The following is a 21,751-nucleotide window of genomic DNA, read 5'->3' as shown; positions in this document are numbered from 1 at the left end:
TTTATTAGAACAATATCTGGAAAGGGTGGGTTGTTTCAAGAGGACAAGCTTGTTTCCTTATTTCCAGTGGAGTCTGGAAAAGTAAGAGCTGATTTGATTGAAACAACTGAGATCCCAAAGGTTTTGGACAGAGTGGATATGGACAGATGCAAGAATCTAGAACTTGTGGTCACTGTTTCAAAGCAGTGAGTTGGCCATTTATAATAAAGCTGAGAATTTTTCTCATAGAGGGTCATGAGTCCTTGGAGCACTTTTTTTCTGAAAAGATGGTGGAAACAGAGTCCTTTGACGATTTTAGTAAGGAAGCAGTCAACAACTTATTAGCGTGATGAGAATGTGGAAGAATCAGATCAGCTATGATCTCGTTAAATGATAGAACAGGTTTAAGGGACAGAGTGGCTCAACCTTGTTCCTAGTTCATACGTAAACCCCTATTCTTGAATGTAAGGCTGAATCCACAAAGCTTGTGGAGGAGCAGGACAAATTGAATAGTTATTTCCAAATTTTTGAACTGAACTGAACAGGTACAGAAACCATAATTTGCTGTTCAGCTTGCATGACAGTAATGATGAGCACGATTAGACTTGCTATGGTTTCTGTGGCAAAATCTAGACCAATTTATGTATGTTTTTCAGAGGTAAAATCAATTTGGGGCTTGTATATGTGGAAGAAGTAAACTTCAAATTCATACAGTTCATTTGGCTCGAAATTTATCCCAGTATACTCAATGCAATCAATCAATCAATGTCAAAGAGGAAAAAATGAACCAAATTGTTGATCATACCATAAAAGTAGGACCATTTTTTTTCATGCAAACCAGTTTTCTTACAAAACTGCACTATGGAATTTTGATGCACTATGAAAAAGAAAATCGAAGTTTGTAAGTATCTGTCAGAGGATCGTCAGCATAGGAATTAGGATTGAAGTCACAGAGTCCTGACAGTTAATTTCTTGGTAAATATTGCCAATAACAATATACTGCCCTGTCTGTTGTGTGAGCTATTTACATAAATTTCAAGGTTTTTGGTTGATGTCCTCATCCTTAGCAAGTGCAAAGTCATACAGCATAGACCAAAAGACCCAACATAGAGTCAAAGAGCCATATAGCACAGAAACAGACCCTTCAGTCCAACCAGTCCATGTGAACATAATCCCAACCTAAACTAGTCCCAACTGCCTGCTCTTTGCCTGTATCCCTCCAACTCTTGGCAGAAATTTCAGTGAATAAAACTTGAAGGACTGAATGTCCCATTTCATCAAATTTGGCAAAAAAAGTACAGCAGATCAATGTTTTTGAAGTGAATACCATGCTTGGTGCATATGATTCTAGATCTGATTGAGTCTCCAATTTTATTTGTTACTTTAAAGTAGCACTAACCTGGTCTTGGTCATAAAACTGATCTTGTCCCATTTCCAATCAATATTTCCACTAATTGCACTATTAGCAGACCTTCAATGAGACTTAAAATTAAGTATATTTTAACTTATTCATCAGTTTTTTTCAGACTTCTAATTCATAAAATCATAGACTGGTGACAGCACAGCAAGATAACTATTCATTCAGTCAAGTCTGTCCCAACTTGTGCAACAGCATTTTAGCTAGTCCCACTCACTCAGCTTTTCTTTTGTCTTCAACTGCTTCTCTTTGAAACTACCATTAAATTTATCTCGACCAAAATCTCTGACAGCATATTCCAGATCCTCATCACTTACTTCCTGAAATATATTTTAAAAACTGACTACTATACAAATGTAGTTGGCAATTGGTTTTGTTAACTTTATTTAGAAATTGTTTTCTGTTATTCAAAATCAGGTTGCTCACTCACAATGGATGAACTAAAATGCTCATTTCTTGTTGTGTCAAATCCAATTTCAGCAGTGTTAATGAAACTGCATTTGGTTGCATTCTTAAATATAGTAAGTTTTTGTAATGCAGTACTATGCTGATGATGTGCAAATACATTGAGTGGAAACTTGAACTGAAAAATAGTGCTTGTAAAACTGGTGCAATTTGAGTTCAGATAAGCATTCCATCCAATGTTGCCTTGCAGATTGATTGTTATGTAATAGTTATGATGGTCACACCTCTACTTTTAAAGGTCTTTTTCAACTGGCAATCATAATTGTTGCAGTATTTTCTCGCAATAGTAGCAGTGAGGCTTCAACACTTGATGCCAAGATCCATATAAACTTGGAAATCCAGACGTCACTGTAAATGATAATCTACTTGAGTCAGAAGCAACGACGTTTCGGGCATGAGCCCTTCTTCAGGAATCCCTGAAGAAGGGCTCATGCCCGAAACGTCGATTCTCCTGCTCCTTGGATGCTGCCTGACCTGCTGCGCTTTTCCAGCAACACATTTTCAGCTCTGATCTCCAGCATCTGCAGTCCTCACTTTCTCCTTGAATCAGAAGCAACTGATTATATTTTGAGTAGCATGTTGCCAATTTTGTTGCCAAACAACTCTTGTTCTGAAAAAAAAAATAGCAATAGTGATTTGGCATTACAAAACTTGAATTTTTATTGAAAAATATGATTTTGTCTCACACTCCTCAGAACATTAGCACCCTCATCTCACACAGTCAAAAAAAAATCTGTATTCTCTTTATGATTGTCTTTCTTGGGAATTGTCCTGATAAGTGCAAAATAATAAGCGTTTGGTAAAATGTGTCTCTTTTGGCAAGACTATAACTTAAAAAATATAGAGTTTCATTCCCAACAAAGAAATTGAAATGCTACAATTTTTGAAAGGTATAAACTGTGTTTGTCTTTGTTACTTGATCCTGTGTGGATCAATCTTGATTTCACTTTATGTTTAATGATGTAAATGTTACTAATATTCTCTGGATTTTATTTATTTCCTTAATATGCATGAGCATCGTAAAATTGGATTGGTTGTTTAATTTCTCTGCTATTTACTCTATTTCTGAAACCTTTAATTCCTCTTTTGAATATATAAAGATTAATGGAATGCCAGAAAGAAGGAAGAATGTGCTCTGGAATCCTCTGAAAAGTTTTGGGCAGCTTTTTCTTTTAAAATGGAAAATTGATTAACTGCTGACAGCAAAACACAGTCAGGAGTCAAACACCACCATGTTATAGTCCAGCAGATTTATTTAGAATTACAAACTTTCAGGAGCTCTGCTCCTTCGAGGGGTGAATTGGAGGAATGCTACACCTCTCTCTGTTTCACCTGACAAAGAAACAGCGTTTCAAAAGCTTGTGATTTTAAATAAACCTGTTGGGTGAGGACCTAGTGTCATGTGCCTTCTGACTTTGTCCACTCCAGTCCAACACTGGCATCTCCACATCACCAAAACAAGAGCAGTGACAAGGAATCTAAATTTTAAAAATATGTTTTATTAAAATAAATAATTGTTAATGTGAATCACAGGCTTGCTCAAACAATAGACCTTTTGTATTTTTTGTGTAATTTACTTCCAAACGTTTATTAACAGTATGCGTATTTTTTTTGTCACACTGTCAATTTGTAGGTAACACCGCTGTCATTTTATTTCCTGTCACAGATTGTCTACTGGAAAATTAAAAGTTTGTTGGAGAGGAGAAAACGATATGTTGAAAAACACATCCTTACTTTCAATGGACAACGGAGCCATGGAATGGTTCCAGGTTTGGAACCCTACAGTGAATATGGTCTGATCGTGATGGTCTTTAATAGGAAAGGTGATGGACCACCAAGTGGACCCATTCATTTCAAGACTCCAGAAGGAGGTAAAGGTTAATCCTCTGCGATATCAATTTAAAAAGCTTAAAAAAAAAACTTAAATACAATGTAATTTCTAATAATGGAAACTCTTCATGACTGTAGATTTGCAATGGCTTACAGTATTTCATATAATTTCTGATTCTTTCATTTAACTTTTTTTTCAGAATTATGTCAATTTATAGGCAACACATTCTTTTAGATTAGATTCACGACATCACTGAATACCTTAAAGATGCTTGCTAAGTATTTTCATTGCAATTGTCCGATGAACCAGGAGATAAAATCATTTATTTGAAATATCTTAGAGCAATACTTAGAAGGAACGAGATAACAGAATTCAAGGGAGGGTAATGATGTTATATCTGTGTTATCTTCCATTATGCAGCCTGAATCTCTGAACTACTCCAGTTGATTCTGCACATAAACATACTGCTAACAATGACATGATCTGTAGGAACAAATAGAGCTCAAAGAATTGAATAGTTTGGTTTCTCATATTGCTTCGGTTATCCTTTTGACCATGAACCGAATGAAGAAATGGGAACTAATGGAGTCAGTATCAATGGAGGAGGCATGAACAATTTGAATTTGACTTCCAGTATTACATTACCAGTTAAAATAGAGAAGGGCTTGCAAAGTGAAAATCATACTCTGAAGATCAGCAAACCAACAAAAAAGCCATTTAATCTATTTTGAGGTTGTGATTGCCAAGTTCTTGATGGCACTAAGAGTTACAGTATGTGACTACCTTTGAAATAGCAAATGAAACAGCAAGTGGGCAGCACGGTGGCACAGTGGTTAGCACCAGAGACCTGGGTTCAATTCCTGCCTCAGGCAATTGTCTGTGTGGAGTTTGCATATTCTCCCCGTGTCTGCGTGGGTTTCCTCCGGGTGCTCTGGTTTCCTCCCACAGTCCAAAACCGTGCAGGTTAGGTGAATTGGCCATGCTAAATTGCCCATAGTGTTAGGTGAAGGGGTGAATGTAGGGGAATGGGTCTGGATGGGTTGCTCTTCAGTGTGGACTTGTTGGGCTGAAGGGCCTGTTTCCACACTGTAAGTAATCTAATCTAATCTTAAAAAACAATTATGGCATTGTAATCCTTCAATCTAGTGCAGCTGAGCTAGAAATGTACAATGTTTAATTATGTCGTCTGAATACCATGTCCTTCCTGGTGCAGAAGTTAGAAATAATGGGATGGACATTGCAGGTATAACTGTGTTATGAGAAGTAGGACTAAATGCATTGTACTGCTGCAACAACATAATCCATGTAAGCAAATTCTTCAATATCATTTATTTGACTATTGCATATTCCTTGCTGTGAGAAATGTCTTTGCCGTAGACAACATTAGTGTCAGAAAAGGAGTTCTGAAAGCCTTAAATTATATTTGTATTTGCTTGAAGATATCTCATAACTGATGCCAATTGGCACATTATAGGAGTGACCAGAGTTTCAGAAAAGGAAAAATGATAGGTTTGGACAAAAGTAAAAGATTCTATTCCTACACCAGATAAAGAGCAGGTTCCACAGTCTCCATTTTGATATCTAACGGTTTTAGCTCAGGTATCAGCAGAAACCTAAGAATGCTCTTCAAAACAAGAGTGTTTCAGCACGCATAGCTTCCGCGTGTTTCCTATCCTCCACTCTAAAATGATAGCCTTGCCAGTTTATATAATTTGTCTTTTATATTGTCTGCTATATGAAAGCTCATTGGACAGATCAATATAGCAGGCCAATCATTTCTCAACTGACGTTCAAACAGCCAAATTTACCTCTCCTTCTGTTGATAATAATTGGCAAAAAAACACGAGAACAGTATCTAATTTTACAAACTATTTGGATTCCCAAAGATCTAGGGAATTATAGATTGTAACAAAGTCATGATGAGCTGGTTGTTCTGAGGAGTGATGGTCTGCATGTGATTGAGTGATGGTGAAGGTGGTCTGGAGAAGGTGAAGGCGAGAGGCGGGACTGGTGAAGGTAGGAGGGGGACTGGAAAAGGTGAAGGTGAGAGGCAGGTTCGGACAAGTGGGAGGCACATCAAGAAGAGGTGAAGGTTGGATCCGGGGTGGCTCCAGACAACATGAAGGAGCAAGGGGGTCTGATGTGCTGGAGGAGGGTGGAGGTTCTTGGCCAGGGATGGAGGGGTTTTGGGTCCAGAACATGGAAAGGAGGTTATCAGTTCTAGAGCATGGCAAGAGTCTGCAACTCTGAAGTGAAAGAAAGGGACCAATGGATCCAGAGCAGAGTGGAGGTGTTCTACCTCAAGGGGAAAGAACAGTAGGTCCAGTCGTTCTAGTGTAACTGTTCAAGTGGTCGTGTTTATGGCAAACCTGAGCTAAGTATGGGATCAATGGACTTGCTCCACAGGAGTCAGTATATGTACTCAATAGTGCAACTTCTATTTCCTTAATTTCATCAGACCCCTTCAGATTCCCTGACTTAAATGGATCCTTTTGCAGGGTTCCAGGCATAGAAGAATGACCCAGAGGAACACAAAATGCAATTCCTTTGAAGTGTGCTACAATGAGGATTCCGCAGGATCCGATATATGACCTCCATCTAGACTGGAATAACAAATGTCAGGACATCTCAAAATCCACTTCTGAATATGCTCCTTTTGCATTTTACACTGTCTGCATAAATCTTAAAAAGATTCCACTCTGTAAATTTCAGCGTCTTTGCAACCAGCAATATGAGGTGATTTACCTATTTTGAACAACATGCCTTTCCCCTCTGTGATCCAGACAGTCCTCCACTGCACCTCCTCCATTCCACGCTCCACTGGGCTAAACCTCCCTCCCCTCCCCCTCCCCCCCCTCCACCAAACACAATGAAGACAGGGACCCCTTGTCCTTACCTTCCAACTCAACAGTCTCCACATTCAACATTTCATCCTTAAACACTTCTGTCACATTAGACCCCACCATCAAGAACATCTTCCCCTCCCCACCCCTCTCTGCCTTCTGTAAGGGCCACTGCCTTTGTCGCAAGGGTTCGTCCCACCCTCCCCACCAAACCCCCTAAACCCGCAGGTACCGTCCCCTGTGATGGTAAAAGATGCAAAACCTGCTGGCACACCTCCTCCCTCACCTCCATCCAGGGCCCCAAACAGTCCTTTCAGGTGACACAGAGGCTCATCTGCCTCTCCTCCAACCTAGTTTACTGTATCCAATGCTCCCAATGTGGTCTTCTCTCAGGGAACATTTCGTCGAGCATCACAGCTGGACACACAGGGGCTGACCTGACCTCCCAGTCACCGTCCATTTTAATTCCCTTTCCCATTCCCTTTCCGACATGACCATCCTCGGCCTCCTCCATCGCCACAGTGAATCAGATCGCACGTTGGAAAAACAACAACTCATCTTCTGCCTGGGTAGCCTGCAGGCTGGAGGACTGAACATTGAGCTCTCCAATTTCAAATAACCTCCCTTCCCTTCTCCGGACTCCCTTCCTTCCATTCCACTTACTGATCCTTCCTTCCAGCCATCAACCAGATTCATTCCTCCCATCGATCAACCAGGCGATGCCCTCTACCCATGTTGACCTATCACTACTTCACCACTCCGACCCTCGTCCTACCCAAACCCCTGCCCCTTTATCTGCAGCCCACCTTACTCTCACCCCCAGCCCTGAAGAAGGGTTACACCCAAAGCATTAACTTCTCCACCTCCTGCTGTTGCTTCGCTCACTGTTTTCTTCCAGCTTCCTACTTGGCTCCTAGATGAGATGATGCCACTGCTTCTGAGAAGCTATCATGAAATTGATCCATAATGCTATCAGTATTTACCCTCCATGATATAATGGTATGCTCCACATGTAAACACCTGCATTGTTTAAACTCCTCAATGTAATTTAAATTTTTTTTCACGATGCCTATTCAAACATAGTAGAAGAGAAAGAGATAGTTGCAGATGCCTTTAAAGTTGCACTATGGTGGAATTCCAGTCATGTACCACCATTACGCACTACTGAGTTTCCTGGACCAAATGTGTAAGCTTGCGTGAGCCGCAAGTGCAATATAATATTTCACTTCTTTATGTCTTTACTTGTGATGCTCACGTTCTATGTAAGTATTAAATAAATGTTGATACAGCTGATTCCAAAATATATTTGGCTAATGTATTAAACGTAAGGCATTAACTATACCCCTATTGCCTGGCATACTCTTGACGGTATGGAAGTGGAGAAAGGAGGTGGTTTGTGTGTGTGGGTGTGGTGAGTGGGTAACACCACCACCTCTGCAATAGACCCTTCCACTGTGGCAAATGTTTAATTTGAGAGCGTATATTTTTAACTAATCCTTCACAGCTTCATGATAAAAGTTTTGTGTATGTGTATGTTCTTCCAAACACTTCAAAGCAACAAGAAAATAATTCAGTTTGCTCCGATTTAGTTGTGCTTTCCAGGTTATCTCTCACTGTTCAATGATTGCCTCAAATCCCAATATCAAGTTTCCATTTTATCGCTGTCATAATTAATCAAATAATATTTATCAGAACAACTTGTGTGGAAGACATTGATTCATTAAACAAAAATTGGCCTGGCAAATGCTGCAATTGTAATGGTGAATTACTGATGCACATCATGATAAGTGAGCAACTTAGCACCAAATGAGTTTCCATTCTCTACAAATTGCTAGACAAGTTATGACACACTACCATTAACCTCACAAAAAGAATCAAAACAATTCTCATCTTGCTATAAGCTTTTTTGTTGTGTGAAATGGAATTGCTGGATTTGTGTCAAATAACAAAATGTAATCTTGTCACAGTCATTTAGGGCTGTTAAGTTTTGTCATAATTAAATGATTTATGGCTCTGTTTTAATGCAACAAATAATTTTCTATTTGAAGGAAAGATATTACTCACAATATTATTCATTAGGACAAACTAACTAATCAAGCTGAACTTAGATTCTGGAACAATAAATTTTTCTGGCGCAATCCATATTGGTTAGTCATGAAAATATTACTGGGATTAAGGTCGAGGAGATGGCTTCTTTCTTTGTGTAAAGTATATACAACTGAACCCGTCCTTAAAGAAACATATTTGTTTTTTATTTCTGACAGTCCCTGAGCAGCCTGCCTTTCTGCAAATTGCAAACTTTGCGAAAAACTCTGTGACTCTGATATGGGGACCGCCAGCAAAACCTAACGGCATTCTTACTGGTTATTTGCTGAAGTACCAGTTGAGTAAGTAGAAATAGCAGATTAATGAACTTGCTTGCCAATCAAATTCATGTGCTTTCTTTTACTTTTATATTGTATTATTCTAAACTGGTTTTACTGTAAATATGTTGGTTAGAATTAAACATCAGACGATAAAAGAAATAAATCAAATTTATGTTTTCATAAAGTCAGAAAATCCCAAAATGCATTATGGCTCATGGAATACTTTTTAAATATATTCAGTATTTTAACATCAGAAATCCAGCAGCCCATTTGCACACAACCAGGACCCTGGAATAACAATGAAATGTCGATAACCATAAGCTCCATTGTCAGAAGTCAGACAACGTCAATAAAGTGTGGTTCTGGAAAAGGCACAGCAGGTCAGGCAGCATCTAAGCGGCAAGAGAGTCAATGTTTCGGGCATAACCCTGCATCTGGACTGCAGTCCTCACTATCTCCTGGACATTACACCATGTCAGGTTATAGTCCAATAGGTTTATTTGAAATTACAACTTTCGGAGCATTGTCCCTTTGTCTGGTGAAGCTCTGAAAGCTTGTGATTTCAAATAAACCTGTTGGACTATAACCTGGCATTGTCTGACTCATGACCTTGTCCACCCCAGTCCAACACTGGCACCTCCACATCATGAGCTTCATTGAAAGCAATACTGGATTCATTTGAAGCATGATAAAACACAGAATGGTTCACATTCACAATTAGTACTGCTTCCTTGTTTGCATGATTGTAATGCGCAGTCAATGTGAAACAAGTTGCAGGATGACTCTACGCCTGAGCAGAGGGTGATATTCGTATGAAACTGGTAGACCTAACATGCATCTCTAAAATGAGAACTGCATTTTGGCCAGAACAGCCTCTGGAAATTTTCCATGGAAAGCTACAAGAAAAGCACAACATAAGAGAAATAAAACTCCAAGGTTGGCTGATGCAGTACTTAGAGGCAACCAAACAGAGAATGGATGCGTTACAGAGGTTCTCTACCTAGAGGAGATAAGAAGACCTTTTGGAGAAAAACTATAAAGACATTGCATGTGGATAGCTATTGGGGTCAATGTCTTTGGTACAGCTCTGAGAAACTAACTTCAAATAATGTTAATCTTGCTTTGTGCATCTCCTGTGCAGTTGTAACCTTGTTTGCTTTGCTTTGTTGAAGCACCCGAGGCACTGTATGTCCTTGTTTGTTATGATCTGCCTGTGCTGCTTGCAAAACAAAGTTTTTCACTGTACTTAGGTACATGTGACTCCAATAAATCAATCAAAGTCTACCTAGTACTTCAGAATGCTCAGTCTACAGGCTCACATTATTTTCAGTGGATAGCTGTTGGTCCAGGATTGATCTCAGAATTACGTCATCATTCTTTTCCTCCATCTGTACAATGTTTTGTTCTTGTCTCATCCCTCATTAAGGAAGCATTACAGAATGGACAGGATAAGCCAAAAGCTCCAAAACAGGTGGCAGAAACATTGGCCTGGATCTACCATTGAACTGAATTCACCACCAAATTGCCATTTCATGCCTACATTTCTTGAGCCCTTGATGTTACTCCACCCTTTCCTGAAGAAGCTGAGATCAGCTCAAAACTAAGGAGCGTACAATCCCAAAATAACCTCCATTGGACAGAAGTAATGTTTGGGAAAGGGAAGAAGGGAGACAAGCCATGCACACCTGCTTACAGCATGAGCTGCTTAAAGTATGTTAAAATGTCCAGTCTGAATGTTACTAAATGGGTAAAAATTGAAGTGTTAGTGAATGGGTGAGTGGATGAATGGTGGAAAAGATAATAGGATGGGTAGGTGGGGGAAATCAGTGGATGGGATGATATGGAGTCAGATAAATAGGGTAGGATGGCAAGAGGGTGAGAATGGTAGGTGGACAAGTAGGAAGATGAGTTGGAGGGTAGTCAGGTCAGGTAGGAAGGAATTGTTAGGTCGGGTCAGAACGTAGTCAGGTTATGAGAGCTGCAAGCTGGATTTACAACATTGGATCAGATGTGGTAGTTAAATTGGGGGATGAGGTGGGCAAAGAGGTGGGGCATGAGTCAGAGTGTCAAATGGAGAATCAGTGTGTAGTGGGAGTGGGAGTCTGAGTGACCGGGGTGGTTACAGAATTATACAGGAGTTAAAATAGGTTTTTTTTTTGTGCGTCATTTCCTGAGCAACTATCCAGGATTGTACATCCAAATGTCCAACATTTCCAACTGCAACTCAGATTTGAGATTTATTTTTTAAGAGAATGCTGAAAATAGGGGAATTGCCAATCAGAGGTCTAACCTTCTTGGGCAGTTCCCATCAAGGCCACGATTGTGAGACTTCAGCATGGTCTCAGCACTTAACTTTGGAGGAATGCCTGGTCTTTGATGATCTGGAGATTTTAAGTTCTGGACCATTAACTAATTATTTCTCTTTGATATCCGCCAAGGAGGTGGATCATGTAAGCAATATGGGGAATGATGTGAACCGTAAGAACTGTGGATGCTATAAATCAAAAACAAAAATAGAAATTGCTGGAAAAGCTCAGCAGGTTTAGTGAAATCAGAGTTAGCTTTTTGGGTTGAGTGACCCTTCCTCAGGAGTGATGAGATATGTCAAGAGAAAATTCTATTTAAAATTAGCAAATTGATGCAGTGAATTAAATAAAGACTTCTTAAGGCACTCTAATAAGGCACAAGAATAAAGCAATGTACAGATGGAGGAATAGAATGATGACATAATTCTGAGATCAGTTCTGGACCTATAGTTAACCACTAAAAATAATGTGAGCCCATAGACTGAACATTCCAAAGTACTGGATGAACTGTGATTGACTTATTGTAGTCACGTACCTCAGTACAGTGAAAAACTTTGTTTTGCAAGCAGTGCAGGCAGATCATAACAAAAAAGGATATACAAGTCGTAGCATGCTTCGACAGAGGGAAGCAAAAAAGGTTATGGCTGCACAAAGCAGGATCACCATTATTTGAAGTTAAAAAGATTAAGCAGTCTAATAATTGCAGGAAAGATGCTGTTCTTGAACCTGTTGGTGCGTGTGCTGAAACTTCTATACCTTCTGCCCGACAGAAGAGTTTGGAAGAGAGCATTACTGGGATATATGGAGTCTTTGATGATGTTGACAGCCTTTCCGCAGCAACAAGATGTGTAAATGGAGTCCATGGATGGGAGGTTGGCTTCCGTGATGCTCTGTGGTGTGTGCACAATTTTCTGTAGTTTCTTACAGTCCTGGGCAGAGCAACTGCCGTAGCAGGCCCTTATGCAACCAGATGGAAAGCATTCGCTGGTGCATCTGTAGAAGTTGGTGAGAGTTCTTTGGCCGTGCCAAATTTCCTAAACCACCTGAGGGAGAAGAGGTGTTGTTGTGTCTCCTTGACTGTCCCAGCTACTTGGGAGGTCCAGGACAGATTGTTAGTTATTGTCACTCTTAGGAACTTGATGCTCTCCACTTCAGCTCCGTTGATTTAGATAGAGATGTGTCCTTCTCCTTTCTTCCTGCAGTCAATGATCAGTTCTTTTGTTTTCTGACATTGAGAGAGAGATTGTTACCATTGCACCACATCACCAAGCCCTCTATCTCCTTCATGTATTCTCACTTATCATTGTTTGATACCCATCCTACCACGGTGGAGTCACTAGCAAACTTGCAATGGTGTTTGTTTGGAATTTGGCTATGACAGTTGTGGGTGTACAGGGAACCCATCCTTGCAGCTGCCAGTGTTGAGGATTGTTGTGGAGGAGGTCATGTCTATCTTCACTGACTGCGGGCCAGGAAGCTGTGGATCCAGTTGCAGGGGGGCAGAGCCAAAACCTCGGTCTCAAAGTTTTGCGATTAGTCTGAAAGAGAGGAGAGCAAACAAATATGGTGATTAATAGTAATAACAAGAACTTCATGTGAAATTCTGCTGCCAGTTTGGATCCCTTGCAGTTTTTTCTGCTATGTTACCTTTTTTGCTTCCATCTGTGGTGCCAGTAACATGCTTTTCAGGCTACTGCACTCCCATGCATGTACAAGACATGGAGGAGACAAGCTTATGAGTGGCCTGCATATCATACTATCACATTTCCTCTGCAGGCAGATGTGCACATAACCTGAAAAGTGAAACAGTGACCCTGACTTGTGCTTAGTGCTATTCACCTCTTCCCCATCACCATCCTGTGCCCCATCCTCATGTTTGCCAGCCAATTTTGTTCAAAGTCTCACAATCCTTCATGTTTAAAGTTGACAACTTTGTTTCAAATCCTTCAGGGCCTCACCATTCACTATTTTTGTAACTTACCCCAGACCTACAACTCTGAAATCCTGCACTCCTCCAATTGTATTGTCTTACACAAAATTAATTGCTACACCATTGGATGACAGATTTTCAACTGCCGAGGATCTAAATTCTGACATTCTGTTTTGAACATTTCAATCTTTCTCCCTCTATTTCCTTGAAAGCACTCCTTAGAACTTAATTCTTTTAAAACATTTTTTCGTCATTCCATCTTAAATGTCATTGCGTGGTTCAGGAACACTGCAGTTAAAGTGTCTCATAACATTACGAAACGTTAAAAATGCTATTTCAGTGCAAGCTGTTACTAACACAGTCAGAGTCTAATGATATAGGGTAAGATGAGGACAAAATTCTTCAACCAGAGAATGGGGTACCTGTGGACTTCCTTGACACAGAATGCAGATCGGGCCAAAACATGGGGTATTTTTAAGAAATAGTCAGATATAATTCTTGAGGCTAAAGGGATGATAGGGGACATGGAGAGGTTATTGAGTTGGTTGATGAGCCATGACCATACGGTATGTAGAACAGGCTTTTCGGGCCAAATGGCCTACTCCTGCTCAGTTATTCTATGAATAAATGTTTGTTTCTGTACATGCAAATAAAATGATCATATATTCTAATGATTAAATTTGATATTTGTATTTGGTCTTGTGCAATTCTGACTCTCTCTTTGGGCGATAATTCTACCAGAGGGGAAACCTGTTTTCCAATTAGTAATTGTGGACCTGTTTTACAGGTTTTAAGGTAAAATTTAACTTAATTCAGCTACTCCAGATTTAGTGATGCTATAATGCCACCGTAGCATTTAATAATCTTGCAGTAAGTTGAAACTGAGCACATTTTCTAACAAACCATGCTGAGTTGTTATCAAGTTAATCTTATAATTTTCAAAGTTTAAATAACTGTTATGGTATAATCAATTATTTGTCTTCTTGATATAATGGTAATAATTATTTGGGAACATTGTACTGTATTCAACTATTTGCAAAATTCTTAAAGCATGTAGTGAGTGGATTTGATTTTTGATCATCCAAGGATGTTTGTTAAAGCAGAATGGCTGCAGGGCTAAAACAAAATTGCAAGCAAGGAGTTTAATTCTCCAACTGTCACTTTAATACAAAACATTACATGCAAATAATGATTTAAAGAAGACAAAAACTTGGGCTAATTTGTAACAGCATACGAACAAGAAGCAGTATATATTTACCAGTTTTATTTTGTGCAGTCCATTCAGGCTTTATGATCTATTTGTAACCAATCGTTGCCAGTAGATCATTACATCACTTGCAGTGGAGGTCATAAACAGCTGAATACATGAGAAAATAAATGTAGGAAGTTAAGTTAGGTCAAAGAAAGGACGTATGTATGGTTTATATCCAATGATGATATTTTAAGTTGCCTTTTAACAGTCGTGCAGTTTCTAGGTACGATTAGGATTTAAGTTGACAAGATTTGTGACTGACGGGTTCAGTAAGTCCTTTGTTTATAACAATTGCAAGAAAGTCTGAGTAATGTTTCCAAATGTATGTAAATTACAGTGTCTCCATTTTTCAATTTTGCTGTTTTTTACGAAAAGAAAATGATCAAGCTTGCAGGCTGAATTTTAGATCAATGAGACATTTTAATTATACTTGACAGCCATGCTTTTTGTTTGCCTCAAATTGTTGATCAGTGTTTACTTTGACTAATGTTCACTCATCAGTTCTAATGACAGCATAGACTATCTTTAATAACTCTCATTATCTGTGCATGGAGTCATCGCTCAGCACTGTGAGAAGTTTCATTTACTTTGTTCACAGAGGTATTGAAACATCGTTTTATGTGGAGCAGATATTTTCACTTGTAAGCTTTCAGACTATTAAATTTGTTTTCATGTGATGTACCTTATTGGTATTACACCAGAGGCAAGATGAAAAGTGAAATTATTCAAATTAACAGGAGTCTTATCTAAATATAAATATCATGTTGCATGACCACAAAGCTTTGTGACTGCATTGCTGTTTTCCTTTTTGTGTTTGTTTGAATATTTGTAAAACAATGATATTGGCATGTCATTGTCCTTTCTATAATCCAAGGCTACTCACGATGGAAAAGTAATATCAATTGTTTGTAAAGGGTCATTTCCAATAGTAGAACATTAAAGCTACTTAGACTCAGAACTGTAATGCATTAATGGTTATATTGCTATCACATTTCCAAAGTAGCTGAATGTCTGCAAAGTGCTTTTCAGTTTACATTTGTATCAAGCATACCCTCATGGCACTTAGTTGCATATATCTTTGCATTCAGAATCTTGTATTACTTTTTGTGATCTCTTTGATACAAGACCCTCTCTTACCCCTAAAAATGCTGTTGTATTAACTGAATACAGGAGTATCCTTTACATAAGCCAAGTATAATTAGCTCCTTTGATTCAGAATGGCACGGATATTTCCTTGATGCACCATATATTGGCCTCTAGGTACACTTAAAAAGGTTCAGTGCATTTTTCACTTTTTGATAGAGTTTGTGTTTCAGTTAATGTGGACACTTTCCTGGAAGTGCATCAAAAAAAAAATCAGTATCAGAAGGTTTGGTGGTTATTCAGATTTCATCAGGACAGTCTTTATTTACTGAGCAGGTTTCCTATACTTTAAGTGTAAAAGTGGTCACTTTGAAATCTGTCAGTAACTGTTTAGAAAATTGTGTTCTGTACATGCATAACTCTGGTCTTCTGTGTATATACAGAGGGAAAGAAATCTTTGATTGACTTCTCCCAGTGCTACAGGAGCAACTGATTTGTTTCATGCTTCTATAGCCAGCCTTCTTCCAGTGAATTGAGTTGAGAGTTTTGGCTACAAGAGTTGCAGTAATTGCAACGGACACAAATGTTACTGACAGTTTCCTAATGCACAATATGATGTGAAAGGTAATTTCATATCTAATGGAGGAGATTTTTTAAAGGTCTGCTCTCTCAGGTGGATCCAGCATATTTTGAAGACGTTTGCACCTCTTCTTGCTCAATATTTGCTCCTCAATCAATGCCAATAAAAAATAAAATAATCTGTCATGAAGCACTGATGCTTATGCCAGATATTGATTTTGAATTCATGAGACTGAAACTTGAATCGAATTTTTAAAAAGACACATTCTTTGAAAGAGACTGAAGTGATTTCAACTTATGTCAAGATGATCAAAATTAATTTACATTATTGGATACATATTCCATATTCCAATCCCATTGAGAGACCATCAGACCACATGTCTAGGAGTAGAGGTAAGTTATTCAGCTATTGGGTCTGTTCTGCCATTTAATGGAGATGAACTGCCTTCTTCAACTGCTGCAGACCATGTGCAGTAAGTAGACCCATAATGCCATGAGAGACAAAGTTCCAGGAATTTGACCCAGTAACACTGAAGTAACGGTGATATATTTCCAAGTCAGGAGTGGCTTGAAGGGGAGCTTGCAGGTGGTGTTCCCATGAATCTGCTGCCCTTGACCTTCAAGGTGAAAATGGTCATTGGTTTGGAAGCTGCTGTCTACGATCTTTCATGAATTTCTTGTGGAAAATTTACATTACTGCTACTTAGCGTTGATAGTGGAGGGAGTGGATGCTTGTGGATGTGGTGCCAATCAAGTTGGCTGGTTTAACCGATAGTGTCAAGCTTCTTGAGTGTTGATGGAGCTGCACCCATCCAGACAAGTGGGCAATATTCTATCACACTCCTGACTGTACTTTGCTTTGCTGTGGATAGGCTTTGGGGAGTCAGGAAATGGCTTATTTGCCACAGTATTCCGAGCCTCTGACCTGTTCTTGTAGCCACAGTATTTATATGGTGAGTCCAGTTGAGTTTCTGTTCAATGGTAACCCCCAGGATGTTGATAGTGACAAATTATGTGATGGTAACAGCATTGAATGTCAAGGGACAGTGGTTGGATTATCTTTATTGGAGATGGTCATTTACTGGCACTTGTGTGGCATGACTGCAACTTGTCAGCTAAAGCATGGATGTTGTCCAGGTTTTGCTGTGTTTGAGCACAGACTGCTTCAGTATCTGAGGAATCATGAGTAATGCTAAACATTGTGCAATGTTCTCCTTCTGACCCTAAGATGGAGTGAAGGTCATTGATGAAGATAGTTGGGCCAAGGACACTAAATTGAGGAATCCCTGCAGAGGTTTCCTGGAGCTGAGATGATGACCTCCAATAAGTATAACTATCTTCCTGTGTGCCAGATATGACTCAAACTAATTGAGAGTTTGCCCCTTAATCCCATTGACTCTAGTTTTGCAAAGGGTCCTTGATGCCACACTTGGTCAAATGCTGTCATTTCCATCTTTCTGCAGTCTTTCTCTATTTAAAGAACTTCAACTTCTCCTTTCTTCCTGCCAAAATGTATAACCTTACATTTTCCCACATATTTCACCTGCCAACTTGTCTGTATCCCTCTGCAGACAATTCTTGACCTTCTCAAACTTGGCTGTATTACATTGAATACCTTCATCCAAGTCATTGATATGTACTGTAAATAATTGTGACTCCAATACTGAACCATATCACATTACATATTGCTACATATTACCTTCCTGAAAATGGTACCTTCATTCCAACTGTCTGTCTTCTATTAGTTAGCTAATCCTCTCTCTATGCTAACATAATACCTTTAACATCATGGGCTTTTACCTTATTAGGCAGTGATATCATAATCAACACCTTCTGGAAATCCAAATATTTATCTGTCTTTATCTGCCCTGCTTGTTACCTCCTCAAAGAACTCTAATAACTTCAGACATGATTTCCCCTTCATGAAGCCATGGTGAATGTGCTTGATCATATTAAGTATTTATAAATGCTCTGCTGTTACATCCTTTACAACTTATGCTAACATTTTTCTGCAAGCAGACATTAAGCTAGGAGATGTTGATCTGGGAAGCAGTTACTGGGTTTTTTGCCTCCTTCCCTACTTGAATAAAGGGGTCATATTGACAGTTTTCCAAACCTCCAGCACTTTTCCAGATGCTAAGGATTCTTGAACAATTATGAGTGCATCCATTATCTCTGTTGCTCCTTCTTTGAATATCCGAGGATGCATCCCATCAGGTCCAGGGGTTGTATTGGTCATTAGTTCTCCCAGTACATTTTCTTGATTAATAGTGTGTTTGTTTCCTTTTCACTTTTTGCCTCTTGATGACTTATTGATTGCATTCCAAAAACATTGCTTTCTCCCATGAAGACTGATGCAAAGCATTTAGTCAGCTCTCTGCCCCTTCACATCCATTTGTGTAGGTTCAATGTGTTAGCAGGGTTACAGAGATAAGGTGGGGAATGATTCTGGGTGGGATGCTCTGCAGAAGGTCAGTGTGGACCTGTTAGGCCAAATGGCCTGTTTCCATACTGTAGGGATTCTATTCTATTCTATCCTGTTTCCCCAGCCTCATCTTTGAGAGGGCTATGTTCACTTTCATTTTATATGTATAAAGAAGCTCTTAGCGACATAGAGATATACAGCACAGAAGTAGACCCTTCGGTGCAACTTCTTCATGCCGGCCAGTTGTCCCAACCCAATCTAGTCCTATCTGCCGGGACCCAGCCCATATCCCTCCAAACCCTTCCTATTCATATACCCAGATGCCTTTTAAATATTGCAATTACACTAGTCTCCACCACTTCCTCTGGCAGCTCATTTCATAAACGCACCACCCTCTGCGGTCTCTTTTATATCTTTCCCCTCTCACCCTAAACTTTTGTTGATTTATCCTATTCATGCCCCTCACGATTTTATAATCTTCTATAAGGTCAACCCTCGGCCTCCGACGCTCCAGGGAAAGTAGCCCCAGACTATTCAACCTCTGCCTTTTGTTCAAATCCTCCAAGCCTGGCAACATCCTTGTAAATCTTTCCTGAACCCTTTCCAGTTTCACAATATCTTTCTAACAGGAAGAAGACCAGAATTGCACGCAATATTCCAACAGTGGCCGAACCAATATCCTGTACAGCCGCAACATGATCTCCCAACTCCTGTACTCAATACTCTGACCAATAAAGGAAAGCATACCAAACACCTCCTTCACTATCCTATCTACCTGTGACTCCACTTTCAAGGAGCTATGAACCTGCACTCCAAGTCTCTTTGTTCAGCAACACTCCCTAGGACCTTCCCATTAAGTGTATAAGTCCTGCTAAGATTTGCTTTCCCAAAATGCAGCACCTCGCATTTATCTGAATTAAAGTCCACCTGCCACTTCTTAGCCCATTGGCCCATCTGATCAAGATCCTGTCGTGATCTGAGGTAATTTTCTTTGCTGTCCACTACACCTCCAATTTTGGTGTCATCTGCAAACTTACTAACTATACCTCTTACGCTCACATCCAAATCATTTATATAAATGATGAAAAGTAGTGGACCCAGCACTGATCCTTGTGGCACTCTACTGGTCACAGGCCTCCAGTCTGAAAAAAATCTTCCATCACCACCCTCTGTCTTCTAACTTTGAGCCAGTTTTGTATCCAAATGGCTAGTTCTCTTTGTATTACGTGAGATCTAACCTTGCTAACCAGTCTCCCATGAGGGACCTTGTCGAACGCCTTACTGAAGTCCATATAGATCACGTCCACCGCTCTGCCCTCATCAATCCTCTTTTTTACTTCTTCAAAATCTCAATCACGTTTGTGAGACATGATTTCCCACGCACAAAACCATGTTGACTATCCCTAATTAGTCCTCAAACACATGTATCTCCTGTCCCTCAGGATTCCCTCCAACAACTTGCCCAACACCGACATCAGGCTCACTGGTCTATAGTTCCCTGACTTGTCCTTAGCACCCTTCTTAAACAGTGGCACCAAGTTTGCGAACCTCCAGTCTTCTGGCACCTCACCTGTGACTATCGATGATACAAATACCTCAGCAAGAGGCCCAGCAATCACTTTCCTAGCTTCCCTCAGAGTTCTAGGGTACACCTGATTAGGTCCTGGGGGTTTATCCACTTTTATGCATTTCAAGATATCCAGCACTTCCTCCTCAATAATATGGACATTTTTGAAGATGTCACCATCTATTTCCCTACATGCTATATTATCCATATCCTTTTCCACAGTAAATACTGATGCAAAATACTTGTTTAGTATCTCTCCCATATTCTGCGGCTCCACACAATGGCCACCTTGCTGATTTTTTGAGAGGCCCTATTCTCTTCTGAGTTACTCTTTTGTCCTTAATGTATTTGTAAAAACCCTTTGGATTCTCCTTAACCCTTTTTGCCAACGTTATCTCATATCCCCTTTTTTCCCTCCTGATTTCCTTCTTAAGTATACTCCTACTGCCTTTATATTCTTCTAAGGATTCATTTGATCTATCTTGTCGATACCTGACATATGCTTCCTTCTTTTTCTTAACCTCAATTTCTTCAGTCATCCAGCATTCCCTATACTTACCAGCCTTCCCTTTCACCTTAACAGGAATATACTGTCTCTGGACTCTCGTTATCTCATTTCTGAAGGCTTCCCATTTTACAGCCATCCCTTTACCTGCAAACATCTGCCCCCAATCAGCTTTTGAAAGTTCTTGTCTAATGCCATCAAAATTAGCCTTTCTCCAATTTAGAACTTTGACTTTTAAATTTGGTCTATCTTTTTCCATGTTTATTTTATAACTAATCAAACTATGGTCATTGACCCCAAAGTGCTCCCCCACTGACACCTCAGTCACCTGCCCTGCCTTATTTCCCAAGAGTAGGTCAGGTTTTGCACCTTCTCTTGTCGGTGCATCCACATACTGAATCAGAAGATTTTCTGGTACACACTTAACAAATTCCTCTCCAAATAAACCTTTAACACTATGGGAGTCCCAGTCTATGTTTAGAAAGTTAAAATCCCCTACCATAACCACCCTATTATTCTTACAGATAACTGAGATCTCCTTAAAAATTTGTTTCTCAATTTCCCTCTGACTATTAGGGGGTCTATAATACAATCCCAATAAGGTGATCATCCCTTTTTATTTCTCAGTTCAACCAAATAACCTCCCTGGAGGTATTTCCGGGATATCCTCCCTCAGTACAGCTGAAATGCTATCCCTTATCAAAAATGCCACTCCCCCTCTTCTCTTGCCTCCCTTTCTGTTCTTGTTGTAGCATTCGTATCCTGGAACATTAAGCTGCCAGTCCTGCCCATCTCTGAGCCATTTTTCTGTAATTGCTTTGATATCCCAGTTCCATGTTCCTAACCATGCCCTGAGTTCATCTGCTTTCCCTGTTAGTTTGCTGTCTGTCTTGATATTGCTTGTAAATTTTACTTCATATCCATTTTCTCCCTCTTTATTATATTTTGGTTACTTTTTATTGGTTCATTAAAAAATTCACCAATTCTGTGCTGTACCACTAATCTCTGCTGAATATGTTTTCTTTTCAATTTGATGCTAACATCGCTACTTAACCATGATTTGCTTATCCCCTAGAATCCTTTTTCACTGGGAAAAAAATCTTTACTGTAAACCATGAATGATTTTCTCAAATCTGCCAGTGTTCCTCAACCCCCATCTCTGCTGCTAATTTCCTTTCCCAGTCCACTGCAGCCACCTCTGCC

General features: G+C 39.6%; 1 protein-coding gene across 13 annotated transcripts in view; it reads left to right on the top strand.

Moving 5' to 3' along the window:
• Positions 1–21,751, top strand: part of chl1b (cell adhesion molecule L1-like b) — a 900,313-nt gene that overhangs the window by 714,011 nt on the left and 164,551 nt on the right. For all 13 annotated transcript variants that reach the window (XM_087994484.1, XM_087994483.1, XM_087994485.1 and 10 more), the window contains 2 exons: positions 3,528–3,732; positions 8,800–8,922. In XM_087994484.1, the coding sequence (XP_087850610.1) occupies positions 3,528–3,732; positions 8,800–8,922 (328 nt within the window). The remainder of the gene's footprint in view (positions 1–3,527; positions 3,733–8,799; positions 8,923–21,751) is intronic.

This window comes from Chiloscyllium plagiosum, unplaced genomic scaffold (assembly GCF_037043375.1).
Source record: "Chiloscyllium plagiosum isolate Xiang-an unplaced genomic scaffold, Cpla_swu_hap1 HiC_scaffold_14, whole genome shotgun sequence".
Classification (NCBI taxonomy): domain Eukaryota; kingdom Metazoa; phylum Chordata; class Chondrichthyes; order Orectolobiformes; family Hemiscylliidae; genus Chiloscyllium; species Chiloscyllium plagiosum.
Note: the sequence above shows the minus strand (reverse complement) of the source record. Positions and strands in the feature narration are given on the sequence as shown.